Source organism: Rana temporaria, chromosome 13 (assembly GCF_905171775.1).
Source record: "Rana temporaria chromosome 13, aRanTem1.1, whole genome shotgun sequence".
NCBI lineage: Eukaryota > Metazoa > Chordata > Amphibia > Anura > Ranidae > Rana > Rana temporaria.
This window is the reverse complement of record NC_053501.1, coordinates 14,949,689-14,962,832: the sequence shown is the minus strand read 5'-3', so window position 1 is coordinate 14,962,832 and position 13,144 is coordinate 14,949,689. Positions and strand designations below refer to the sequence as shown.

At 49.8% G+C, this 13,144-nt stretch overlaps 1 protein-coding gene across 1 annotated transcript in view; it reads left to right on the top strand.

The window, feature by feature from the left end:
* The window catches only part of ABCD4 (ATP binding cassette subfamily D member 4), a 32,964-nt gene that overhangs the window by 14,978 nt on the left and 4,842 nt on the right, over positions 1-13,144 (top strand). Inside the window, exons 8-18 of the mRNA XM_040333762.1 lie at positions 79-173; positions 274-395; positions 2,063-2,154; positions 3,859-3,936; positions 6,339-6,544; positions 6,794-6,885; positions 7,057-7,093; positions 8,637-8,686; positions 9,174-9,226; positions 9,321-9,397; positions 10,380-10,495. Of these exons, the coding sequence (XP_040189696.1) occupies positions 79-173; positions 274-395; positions 2,063-2,154; positions 3,859-3,936; positions 6,339-6,544; positions 6,794-6,885; positions 7,057-7,093; positions 8,637-8,686; positions 9,174-9,226; positions 9,321-9,397; positions 10,380-10,495 (1,018 nt within the window). The remainder of the gene's footprint in view (positions 1-78; positions 174-273; positions 396-2,062; positions 2,155-3,858; positions 3,937-6,338; positions 6,545-6,793; positions 6,886-7,056; positions 7,094-8,636; positions 8,687-9,173; positions 9,227-9,320; positions 9,398-10,379; positions 10,496-13,144) is intronic.

Here is a 13,144-nt window from a genome sequence, read left to right as displayed (position 1 = left end):
GACCATAAGGAGGAACTTGGGGTCTGTGATAATTATGATACAGCTCGTCCTCCAACAAGTGATGCTGTTCTCTTCCAGAGCCGGCTGTGTAGAATATGCTAGAACAGAGAATCGCCTGAAGAGCCTTATCGCCACCCAGAAGGATCTGATATATCAGGAACTATGGCTGTCTTGTGAGTAGGGAAATGTTGCACCAGGATTGGGGGGGGGGGGGGGGGGTCATTGTGGAACTCCGGCCAGGGTGAATAATTATTTGACCTCTCTTGCGGACAGTTGGAACAAACACCTTTGATTATCTGGGTGGAATCCTGAGTTATATGACTATCGCTATTCCCATCTTCTCTGGAGTGTACAATGACCTGAGTTCTGGTGAACTGAGCGAGCTTATCAGTAAGGTATTACCTCCTTTCTTGTTTCTCCACCCGTCTTTTCTACCTCCTTCCCTTGTTTCTCCACCTGTCCTTTCTACCTCCTCCCCCTTGTTTCTCCACCTGTCCGCTCTACCTCCTCCCCCTTGTTTCTCCACCTGTCCGCTCTACCTCCTCCACCTTGTTTCTCCACCTGTCTGCTCTACCTCCTCCTTGTTTCTCCACCTGTCCGCTCTACCTCCTCCCCCTTGTTTCTCCACCTGTCCGCTCTACCTCCTCCCCCTTGTTTCTCCGCCTGTCCGCTCTACCTCCTCCCCCTTGTTTCCCCACCTGTCCGCTCTACCTCCTCCCCCTTGTTTCTCCACCTGTCTGCTCTACCTCCTCCTTGTTTCTCCACCTGTCTGCTCTACCTCCTCCTTGTTTCTCCACCTGTCCGCTCTACCTCCTCCCCCTTGTTTCTCCACCTGTCCGCTCTACCTCCTCCCCCCTTGTTTCTCCGCCTGTCCGCTCTACCTCCTCCCCCTTGTTTCCCCACCTGTCCGCTCTACCTCCTCCCCCTTGTTTCTCCACCTGTCCGCTCTACCTCCTCCCCCCTTCTTCCTTCACCTGTTCGCTCTACCTGTTCCCCCTTGTTTCTCCACCTGTCTGCTCTACCTCCTCCTCCTTGTTTCTCCACCTGTCCGCTCTACTTCCTCCTCCTTGTTTCTACACCTGTCCTTTCTACCTCCTTCCCTTGTTTCTCCACCTGTCCTTTCTACCTCCTCCCCCTTGTTTCTCCACCTGTCTGCTCTACCTCCTCCCCCTTGTTTCTCCACCTGTCCGCTCTACCTCCTCCCCCTTGTTTCTCCACCTGTCCGCTCTACCTCCTCCCCCTTGTTTCTCCACCTGTCCGCTCTACCTCCTCCCCCTTGTTTCTCCACCTGTCCGCTCTACCTCCTCCCCCTTGTTTCTCCACCTGTCTGCTCTACCTCCTCCTCCTTGTTTCTCCACCTGTCCGCTCTACTTCCTCCTCCTTGTTTCTACACCTGTCCTTTCTACCTCCTTCCCTTGTTTCTCCACCTGTCCGCTCTACCTCCTCCCCCTTGTTTCTCCACCTGTCCGCTCTACCTCCTCCCTCTTGTTTCCCCACCTGTCCGCTCTACCTCCTCCCCCTTGTTTCCCCACCTGTCCGCTCTACCTCCTCCCCCATGTTTCTCCACCTGTCCGCTCTACTTCCTCCCCCTTGTTTCTCCACCTGTCCTTTCTACCTCCTCCTCCTTGTTTCTCCACCTGTCCGCTCTACTTCCTCCTCCTTGTTTCTACACCTGTCCTTTCTACCTCCTTCCCTTGTTTCTCCACCTGTCCGCTCTACCTCCTCCCCCATGTTTCTCCACCTGTCCGCTCTACCTCCTCCCCCTTGTTTCTCCACCTGTCCGCTCTACCTCCTCCCCCTGTTTCTCCACCTGTCCGCTCTACCTCCTCCTCCTTGTTTCTCCACCTGTCTTTTCTACCTCCTCCTCCTTGTTTCTCCACCTGTCTGCTCCTACCTCCTCCTCCTACCTTCTCCTCTTGTTTTTCCACCCGTCCTCTTTACCTTCTCACTTGTTTCTCCACCTCTCCTCTCTACCTCCTCCCTCATTTGTTCTCCTCCTGTCCTCTCTACCACTCTCCTTCTTCCTACTCTGGCAGTTCTCATGCTGGGTCTCTCTCCACAGAATGCATTTGTTTCTATCTATCTGGTCAACTGCTTCAGTCAGCTCATGGATTTATCCAGCAATCTGTGCGACGTGGCTGGGTACACACATCGGTGAGTGCAGAATAGGAGGGACTGTGGTCAGTGCATTGTGTGACTTGGGGTGCATTGTGTGACTTGGGGTGGAGCGGTGTCTGTAGCAGAGATGACAGAGGGAGGGATCTCGCTGATTTTAGTGGTTGTAAGTGTCATATGTGGGAGGTTCTTTGGTCATTGAGGGCGGTAAGTTTGACATTGCTGGACGTCAGTGGAGCAAGCGGCACGTCTCCTCGGCTTCACAGAGCGTTTGCTCTATATTCGAGCTGTTCAGCTCTTTACTGACCCCTCTGGCCAAACCATATATGACATCCTTCAGCAAACACAGGCATTAATACTATTACTATATGCTACTTTGTGACTACTGTGGCCGAGGTTTTGCTCTATTGCGATTCAAGATTGCTGGCGTCCTTTCCTCTTATTTTCATCTGGGGAATCTTTCTGCGTCCTGTTAACAGTGTCTCCTTTTTTTGGGGTGTGCAAGGTTGATCACGTGTCCTGAGTGAAAAGTGTTCACCTTTGACTTCATACATACTTCGGCCCCTGAAGAAGGGTAATCCGAAACGCGTAGGGCCGTGTAAATGTATTATGGACTCTGTTTTTTATTCATACCCCTTTATGCATTGTTTTTAAATATTTTTGTGCTATATATGTTTATTTTTGTATATTAAAAATACTATTTTGTACTACCTTGACTACTTTAAATATTGTTGCCTAAAAAGCCCCACCTTGGGGGTTTCTCCACAATTTCCTGTCTATCAGGGGTGTTGGCAACTACATGAGATCACTTTAAGATGTTCCATTTACACTGATTTTGTGGGATGGGCTCTGCCCAGTGTTGGTGAATGTGATATGTGGGAGGGACACTGTTTGTTAATAGTGAGAATATGTGGGAGTGGGGAGATCTGGCTAGAAAAGTATACATGAGAGAGGCTCCTGCCAGCGGAGAGTATGATATGTGGGAGAGGCTCTGGCCAGTGGTGGTCTTAAATGTTATGTGTACAAGGAACTCTGAACGGTGATGGTGGTGGCATGATGTGGTCTGGCCAGAAATGGCAGTGGTGAGTGTTATATGTGGAAGGGGAAGGGGTGATGGCAATGCTGAGTGTTATATGTGGAAGGGGTTCTGGCCAGTGATGGCAGTGGTGAGCGTTATATGTGGAAGGGGTTCTGGCCAGTGATGGCAATGCTGAGTGTTATATGTGGAAGGGGTTCTGGCCAGAGATGGCAGTGGTGAGTGTTATATGTGGAAGGGGTTCTGGCCAGTGATGGCAGTGGTGAGTGTTATATGTGGAAGGGGAAGGGGTTCTGGCCAGTGATGGCAATGCTGAGTGTTATATGTGGAAGGGGTTCTGGCCAGTGATGGCAGTGGTGAGCGTTGTATGTGAAGGGGGTTCTGGCCAGTGATGGCAGTGGTGAGCGTTATATGTGGAAGGGGTTCTGGCTAGGGGCTCTGACCAGTAATGGCGGTGATAGGATATGTGGGAGTAACTCTGGACGTTGATGGTGGTTGTGAGTGTCATTTGTGGAAGTGACTCTGGCCAGGGGATTATATTTGAGAGCGGGTTCTGGCCAGTAATGGAGATGATGATATATGTGGGAGGGACTCTGGCCGGCAGTAGCGTTTTTTTGTGATTTGTAGCAGGTAATTGTGGTGTTGAGGGATGATATTTGGGAAGTGCTCTGTTCAGTGAAGTTGTTGGTAATTTTGCATCTTCTCAGAATTGGGGAGCTGGTGGAGGTGATGATGAAGATTTTAGAAGAAGACAAGGAATTAAGTCCAGAGGAGGAAGAAGATGGGTATGTAGTGTCCTTTTTCTGTATTTAACATTCCACTATCTGCGTTTTTATGGCGGTACTAATACCTGCAGTTCCGAACTAGCAACACATTTCCCATCTGTCAGTGAATGTGCTCTGTTACTGTTGAGTATGATCGGACACCTCGGAACTACGAACAACTGCAAGTCTCTGAATCCATCACAGGACAGTGTCCTACCTCCTGATCGGCTGCAGTTCCTGACCGTCTGACTGATTGCACAAAGCACTTGTTCACTTTGCTGTTATTTTCACACCATCTGCCTATCGTGGAGGGGCACAGACTTTGCCAATCACAGAGGGGCACAGAGTCTGCCGAGCCACTTGTATCTGGCTGAACTGCGCTGATATGGTGGCTGGCTTAAAGGTAGGCTGCAAGGAAGGGTAGGAGAGCTGGAGCTGCTTCTACATTTTATTTATTTATTTTTATATATATATATATATATATATTTAGAAAAAAAATTTAAACATGTTCCTATGCCCGCCATGATCTCTACTGGAGGGTCTTTACTGAGGGGAGTTTAGGGACTGTGGGGAGAAATCTGTACTGGATAGGGATTTGGGGCTAAGGGGGAATCTTTATAGAGAATATGACCCGGAGAGGAGATTTGTACTGAGAGGTGGGGGTAAACTTGGCTGCCCTGAGCGTTCCCATGAGGTGTGATATATTTTTATTTTTTTTGGAGCCCATTCCTTTGAATGGGCTGTAAATCACAGCAGAACACAGAAAAATGTGTAGAAAGTGAGTTCCAGGCGCTGTATTCCAATGGTGTAGTGCAGGGGTAGGCAACCTTAAAGAGATAGAGATCTACCCAAGCAACACGGGAGAAGCCAAAGATCACAAAGCACAGTGTCGCCTCCGCACACCAGTTCACATATAAAGTTGTGGGTGGTAAACCCTGCGGTTGAGTTGCGGTTAAGTGTTAAAGCAGCCCCATACTATTATGCCCTGTGTATTGGTTCACACTGACCTTACGATATCTTCTTTCCTGTTGGGGCACCAATCTGGAGACTTCTAGCCGGGATAAGAGGTGAAGTGCAGTTGATATCACTCCGAATGGGACAGGGGGACTAGCATGCTGCAATTACATGGTTTTGTTTGACAGGGGTATAAATTCTGCCATGGCTGAAAAGCACAGCATTTCAGCCAGGGCACGTGCAACACTCCTAGTCACTGCCTCCATTGCTGAAGGGGATAGTATTTTTAGTCTAGGTATCATTTGATATTTTCGAGGGGGAAGGGGGGCCTGTCAGGGAAACTGTACAGGGCCCCATGATTTCTAACAGCAGCCCTGTCTGTATATACAGGGGTGTACATCCCTGAAACTCCCCTATCTGTGTATATATATGGGGGTGCCTATAGCTCACAATCCATTTTCTGTATTTATGGGGATGTACCTAGCTGACACTGCTATATATATATAATTATAGCCAGATTCACGTAGACTAGCGGCGGCGTAACGTATCGTATATACGTTACACCGCCGCAAGTTTTCATCACAAGTGCCTGATTCACAAAGCACTTGCGATGAAAACTACTCCGGCGTAAGCCCGCGTAATTTTAAATGGGCGTGTGCCATTTAAATTAGGCGCGCTCCCGCGCCGGACCTACTGCGCATGCTCCGTTTCGTAACTCCCGCCGTGCCTTGCGCGAAGTGACATTTTTTCGAACGGCGACACGCGTAGCGTACTTCCGTTTTCCCGGACGTGTTACGCAAACGACGTTAATTTTTAAATTTCGACGCGGGAACGACGGCCATACTTTATACAGCAATACGATTGCTGTGTAAAGTTAGGGCAGGTCAAACGACGACTAAAATTGCGACGAAACTAGAGTAGCGGCGACGTAGTGAACGCGAAAAACCGCCGTGGATCGCCGTAACTGCTAATTTGCATACCCGACGCTGGTTTACGACGCAAACTCCCCCCAGCGGCGGCCGCGGTACTGCATCCTAAGATCCAACAGTGTAAAACAATTACACCTGTCGGATCTTATTAAGGCTGCATTCACACCTGAGCGACAAAACGCCCGACGCCGGACGCTTCTGTCGCTAGAGGGGAGAATTCCCATTGCTGTCTATGGAGATGGTTCACATCTCATAGACGCCGAACGCCTGTCGCCTGAAAAAAAGTCCCGGACCCTTTTTTCAGGCGACAGTGGCGTTTTCCCATTGACGGCAATGGGAAGTCTTTTGAAAAAAAAATAAAAATTGAAAGTTTCACACCCGCGGCAAAATACGCCGATACCGCCGAACGTCGCATAGATACTCTGAGAGGATACGACGGAGTATCTGAGATACTCCGTCGTATCTCAGCTGTAAATCTGGCCCCATAGTGTGTGTGTGTCCATAATTAACATTGGTGAATCTCACTTCTTATACTGGCAGGTCCCCGCAGGAGAAGCCACAAAATGGCGAAGGGGTATTTATCCTGGATAATGTAACAATTAGCACGCCGGTATCGGAGTGCACATTAGTGCGAGAGCTCAGCCTGCGTGTGAGTAAAGGGAATAATCTTCTGATCAGTGGAGAGACTGGCAGTGGGAAATCCTCCATTCTACGCGTTCTAGCCGGACTGTGGAAGACAAAACATGGTACGTCTCACTGTATGTATGTGAGAGATGGACGCCGCTGTCTCCACTCCACTAACTTTCTCTCCTTCCCTCTCTCCATCACATAATATACTCTGATTTGGTTCTGTGTTCTCTAGGCACTTCTTTGTGCAACTTTATTTGGTTGGTGCTGATTGCCTGCCATGTCGCCATCTTGTCTCTGACACTCTTCTTCCTTGTGTTCTGATGTCTCTCTGTTCCTCTGTCTCACAAGGTCGTATGCCTCCTTAGGTCGGGTATCTGTTCATACTCCGTTTGGTCCTCACGGTGTTCTTTTCCTGCCACAAAAATCATTCCTAAGTGACGGAAGCCTGAGAGAGCAGGTGAGGCCCATGATGTGTTTTGGGGGTCATTTGGAAGAGAGAGAGCAAGAACATTTGCAGGAGTCTTGTACATATAGTGTGTCGGCACCAGTAGTGCTATATGCAGTATTGTGATGTTTTGTGCCCTGCCACAGCACTCATAAGACATATATATATATTTTGTGTTTTCAGGTGATCTACCCACTGAAAGAGATACACCCAAATTCTGGTGAGTTAACCAGTGTGCTGTCTGACCTTCATCAGCTGGGCTTGCACAAGGCAGTATTGGGTAGATTCAGGTAGGGGCGCGCAAAACTAGGTCGGTGTAGCCTAGCGTGTTTACACTATGCCGCCTTAAGTAAGAGAGGCAAGTACATGATTCTCAAGCCACTTACCTCCTTACTTAGGGCGGCGTAGTGTAAACGCGGCGGGCGTAAGGGCGCCTAATTCAAATGGGTTGGAGTGGGGCGTGTTGTATGGTAATGAGGCTTGACCTCACGTTTTTAAAGGCGCCTACATTTCCCAGTGCGCATTGCGGCTAAGTACGCCGTACGGGCCTATTGATTTTGATGTGGACGTAAACAACGTAAATCCCGATTCGCGGACGACTTACGCAAACGACGTAAAAAATTTGAACCTCGCGGCGGGAACGGCGGCCATACTTTAACATTGTTATTCCACCACATACGTGGAATAACTTTAGGCCGCCTAAGGCCTTACGGAAACGGCGTAAAGCGACTGCGGCGGCCGGGCGTACGTTCGGGAATCGACGTAGAAACTCATTTACATATTCTACGCCGGCCGGAAGCGCCACCTAGCAGCCATCCGAAAAATTGCAATCTTAGATATGTTTAAGTGTTTCTCTGTTTGAGCATACGCTTAAACATAAGGCGGCATAGATTCTGAGTTAGGTCGGTTTATCTACTGATAAGCCGGCCTAACTCTTTGTGAATCTACCTATATGTATTTAAAGTGTCTGAAAGAGGGACTGTCTGTGTTGCAGAGTATAAGGATGTGACAAATCTCTAAAAGAGGGAGGCAGTGCAGTGCCGCGTCTCTGGAATGAGCAGACCGTTCATTGATGCGTCTCTGGAATGAGCAGACAGTTCATTGATGCGTCTCTGGAATGAGCAGACAGTTCATTGATGCGTCTCTGGAATGAGCAGACAGTTCATTGATGCGTCTCTGGAATGAGCAGACAGTTCATTGATGCGTCTCTGGAATGAGCAGACAGTTCATTGATGCGTCTCTGGAATGAGCAGACAGTTCATTGATGCGTCTCTGGAATGAGCAGACAGTTCATTGATGCGTCTCTGGAATGAGCAGACAGTTCATTGATGCGTCTCTGGAATGAGCAGACAGTTCATTGATGCGTCTCTGGAATGAGCAGACAGTTCATTGATGCGTCTCTGGAATGAGCAGACAGTTCATTGATACACCTCCTGGGGGTGCCATGTCTCTGGGGAGAGAGGAGGTGCAGTGCTACATTTCTCGACATGGAGGTGCAGTGACACATGTCTGGAAGAGGTAGGTGCAATGACCCATCTTAGGCTAGTGGTGGTGCAAGTACATGTGTATGGTTGGGTAGGCAGTGCAGTGATACGTCTCAGGTGGGTGAGGTGGTTACATGACTCTTGTGGCAGTGGGGTACGGTGAAGTCACACCTCTCTGGAAGGAGGACAGGGGTTGCAAAGTGACTTGTCTCTGGAGGGTGTTGTGGGAATTGCCTTGCAGTGACGTGTATGTCTTGACGCTTCTTGTTCTTGTCTCAGGTCGGATGGATGATGACAGAATCCTCAGATCACTGGAAATGTCAGGCCTGGTAAGACAAGGGAAAGACTCTCATGTACTGAGGTGTGTGTGTGTGTGCCCCCTTCGTGGTCCTGTTCTCTGGTGGGTCCCTGTCCCCTTCGTGGTCCTGTTCTCTGGTGGGTCCCTGTCCCCTTCGTGGTCCTGTTCTCTGGTGGGTCCCTGTCCCCTTCGTGGTCCTGTTCTCTGGTGGGTCCCTGTCCCCTTCGTGGTCCTGTTCTCTGGTGGGTCCCTGTCCCCTTCGTGGCCCTGTTGTCTGGTGGGTCCCTGTCCCCTTCCTGGCCCTGTTGTCTGGTGGGTCCCTGTCCCCTTCCTGGCCCTGTTTTCTGGTGGGTCCCTGTCCCCGTTCTCTGGTGGGTCCCTGTTTTGGTCATGTTTTTTGGTTCCACCAATCGTCTCTCACCGTATGTACAAAGAACTGTATGTACATTTGTGTAATGCAGGTTGTCTGGGCTCCGTTGTTTTTGGAGGGTCTTTTCATGTTGTTTTCTCTGTGGCAGACCTCTCTGGTGAGCAGGACGGGGGGCCTAGACCAGGCAGTGGACTGGAATTGGTGAGCCTTACACACCATGTAATATATAATGTATGTATATATATGTGTGGTATGTCTGTTCTGATTCAGATACATTTTTATTTTTTTTGTACAGGCCAGAGGTTCTATCCCCTGGGGAAATGCAGCGTTTGGCATTTTCTCGCTTGTTTTATCTGCAGCCTAAATATGCAGGTGAGCTATACATAGGAACTTTGTAATGTATGTGTACTGCGGTGAAATCTGCCGAAATGGTGCATCTGAGACAGGAGGGTGTCATCCAGGGGGACCCTGCCCGGAGTAGTCAAAAGGACAAGGGGGGGGGTCTCCTCCAGGGAAGTCCGCTTCTGTCTTTTAGTCTTTAGTTATCAATAGTCTGCATTGTGTGTGATGGTTGGAAATGTTTTTTCACTGTGATAAAGCAAGAAAAGACTTTGAGGAAATAGAGGCAGGGACACTCCAGTTTACATCACTTTTTTTCTCTAGCTACTTTTCCACTGGTCATGGTATAACCTGGAATAGACCCAACACTGCACCTGGTATGATTAAGACAGGCCAACAGGGGGCACCACATTTTTTGAAAAAACGCCTGGCAACGACGACTTACCTGAGCCCCTTCACCTGCTGTGCGCATTCCCTGGCTTCCTCTTCTCCACGGAGTCTGCACGTTGATTGTATAGATTAATAGCAGCGCAGTCATTGGCTTTGCGCTGCTGTCAATCGCATCCAATGACGCGGCCGCCGGACCGAGTCGCACACCGTGTCTATGGGCGTAGCGTGCCCACAAGCTAACCCCCCGGGATAGAGCTTCCCAGAGGGGGGGGGGGGTAGCAGCCGCAGAGGGACCCCGGAACAGGAGGATCAGGGCCACTCTGTGCAAAACGAACTGCACAGTGGAGGTAAGTATAACACGTGTGTTTAAACAAACCCATACAACCCCTTTATGGAACTAAAGGATTTAAAACACTTCACCCTGCGAGTACACACTATCAGATGCTCAGATGAAATGCAGAATGTTGTCCCCTGGAGATGTTGGTGGGGGTTTCTAGTGTGGGGTCACCTAGAGATGTTGGTGTATACTTTGTGGTCACCTTGAGATGTCCATGTTTTCCTATCTTACCGTCCCGCCTGATCGCTTCAATACACACTCCGTACTTTTTTTTGTCTTCTCTCTTAGTACTGGACGAGGCAAGCAGTGCCCTCAGTGAAGATGCAGAGGTGGAGTTATACACGCACTGTACCCAGATGGGGATGACATTAATTAGCGTTGGGCACAGACGCAGCTTGCAGGAGGTGAGAGACCCCAAACTGCATGATGTGACAGTAAATCAATGTGCAATGTCCTTAAGGGAAAGTAAAGTGGTTTATTTTCTTTATTATGGTCAGGACTAAGGCCCCTTTCAGTCGGGTTCTCCTGTCAGTTTTTCAGTTGGACCCGATCGGACCGTCTATCCGCTCTACGGAGCGGTGGATGTCAGCGGACATGGTCACTGACCCCCCGCCGACGTCTGATTCAATCCTGTCCGCTAAAAACGGAGGGATGGGGACCCATTCCCCATACGTCTGCCGGATCGAATGCTAGTCAGGAGGAAACGGACCGCCGGTCTCCACAGCCGATGGAGGAGAGGCGACTGTGTCCACTCTGCTCAGTAGACACGGACCATGTCATCAGCTGCAAGATCCCCCCCCCCCCCCACTGAGCGGGCAGATCGGCTGGCAGAGTCTACCACTGAGAAAGGGGCCTAAAAAAATTAAATTGCAAGAATAAGTGTTGCTTTTCTGTTAAAGAAAAAAGAATAATGCCTCGTTTCCACTGAGCGGATCGGTTCGGTACGCTATTTTGGGTGTTTCCATTATGAAAGTGTGCCATAAAACCGAACTGTACCGCACTATTCTGGGTCCTGCTTCAGATGTGGGGCCATAGAAAATGGAACGGTTTGATTAGGGCGGAGCTACAATACATTCCACTGATCGGTGGACACGCTAGGCATTTTTTCTAAACCCTGCATGGCCCCTGATGGTCCGACTTGCAGTGGAAACGCTCATCGGAATAGACCGAACCATTCTAACCGTTCCAAACTGTACCAACCCGAAACGTTCCGCTCAGTGGAAATGAGGCATAAGTGTTTTGCTTTTTGTTCAGTAAATGTGAAAGTATTTTTCTCCTACGCCTTCCAGGACGGCACACCAGAGAGATAAGGGCTCCTCCCACAGGAAACACAATCAATTGACAAGTTTGTTATAAGTTCCCACCCACCCCCTTGCTCCTCAGTATTTTGATTGTGTTTCTCCCGAACACAGCGGCACGTTTGTTGTTTTATATTACCTGGAGACGGTGAGGTCGAAGGGTACCCCTGTTGAGGCAGGTTCAGGGAGGCCGGGGAGAGCTGAACTAACCTGTTGGCTTCGGTCGCTCACAGGTCGCCACAAAGACATGCATGGACGCTCTGAGCTGTGGTGAAAAAGCCATCGTCCCTCTGCACAAAAATCCGCCACGCTGCTAATCTCTTCTTCCTGGGGGGGTTTGCAGAGGAGCATTGCGCTCCAGACCTCGTTCGGAGGTACAGGAAGCGCGTCACCGGAGAGTGGGCGTTCCCTACACGGCAACCCGGAAGTGATGCTTCGGCGTGGAGGGCAGCGTGGAGCGGTGGGGTCGGCGGCGGATAAACCCTTCAACAGGTACCGGCAAGCCAAGGACCCAGTCAACCTCCTCATGATGGAAGAGGAAGGGAAGACTAGCGCTGCGGCTACCAAATCCAGATCGGGGGTCGGTGAGTACAGTCCCTCCTGGAAAGGGAGGAAAGAGGAGAGTGAGAGTTCCTGAGTCGCAGGATGCAGCTGGTAACGGCTGCCTTCCTCGTTCTCTCTCTCTTTTCTCCCCAGTACAGCCTGCAGCCCAGAAGTGGGAAGGAATAACACGGTTGTTTATTATGTTCCCTCTCTAACAGAATCTCCCGGCGAAACCCAGGGGGCCTCTGCTCAATCCTCAGCATCTGCTAGTGGTAGTTCCTCTAAAAAATGCGGAAACTGTAAAGATAAGCTCCCAAAATCCTACACCAAACCCTTCTGCCACAAGTGTATTAACCAGTTGGCTGGGAAGGAGGCAGCTGCCATGATGAAAGATTTTCTCTTGTCAATGCAGTCTGAAATGTTGGCCACGGTTAGAGCTTTCAGGGAGACGGCTACACAAGCAGCCACAGGCCCTAGCACAGAGGAACCGGTCCCTAGAGAGACTTTGATTTCTCAGGGAAGGCTTCTTGCAGGACCCAGTACCCCTTTCCTACCCTCCCAGATCTTTTCTCATGATCAGGAGGAAGAGGAAAGTGAGGTCATGAGCCAGGTCACTAGACATAGCTCAGAGGGTGAGGAGGATAGAGACTCAGTCATGTCTCAGGAGGAAGGAAAATTGAAAAGATTCCTCTTCTCAACAGAGGATGTGGACAGTCTCCTTCAGGCAATCTATGCCACTGAAGAGATTCCAGAGGTTCCTAAAACGACCTCTGCACAGGATAAGGTGTATAGGGGGCTCAGTGAAACACAGGATAGAGTCTTCCCTCTCCACCAATCTCTAAAAGAAATAATCCTACAAGAGTGGAAATATCCAGAAAGGAGACTGACCACTCAGAAAACCTGGAAACGGAAGTACCCGTTCACCCAATCAGTTGGGGAAGTTTTCTTTAAACTTCCAAAGCTGGATGCGGCCCTGTCTCAGGTCACTAAACAGTCAGACCTCTCATTTGAAGATGCTGGCAGTATTAAAGACCTAATGGATCGTAGGGCCGAATCACTCCTAAGGAAAGCCTGGGAGGCTAACACAGCTTCTATGGCCCCAGCCTTAGCTGCGACCTGTGTAGCCAGGAATGCAGACCTATGGGTAGAGAAACTGGCAGAACACCTCGCCCAGTTTACAGAGTCAGAGGAAATCTTGGGGTCTCTATCTTT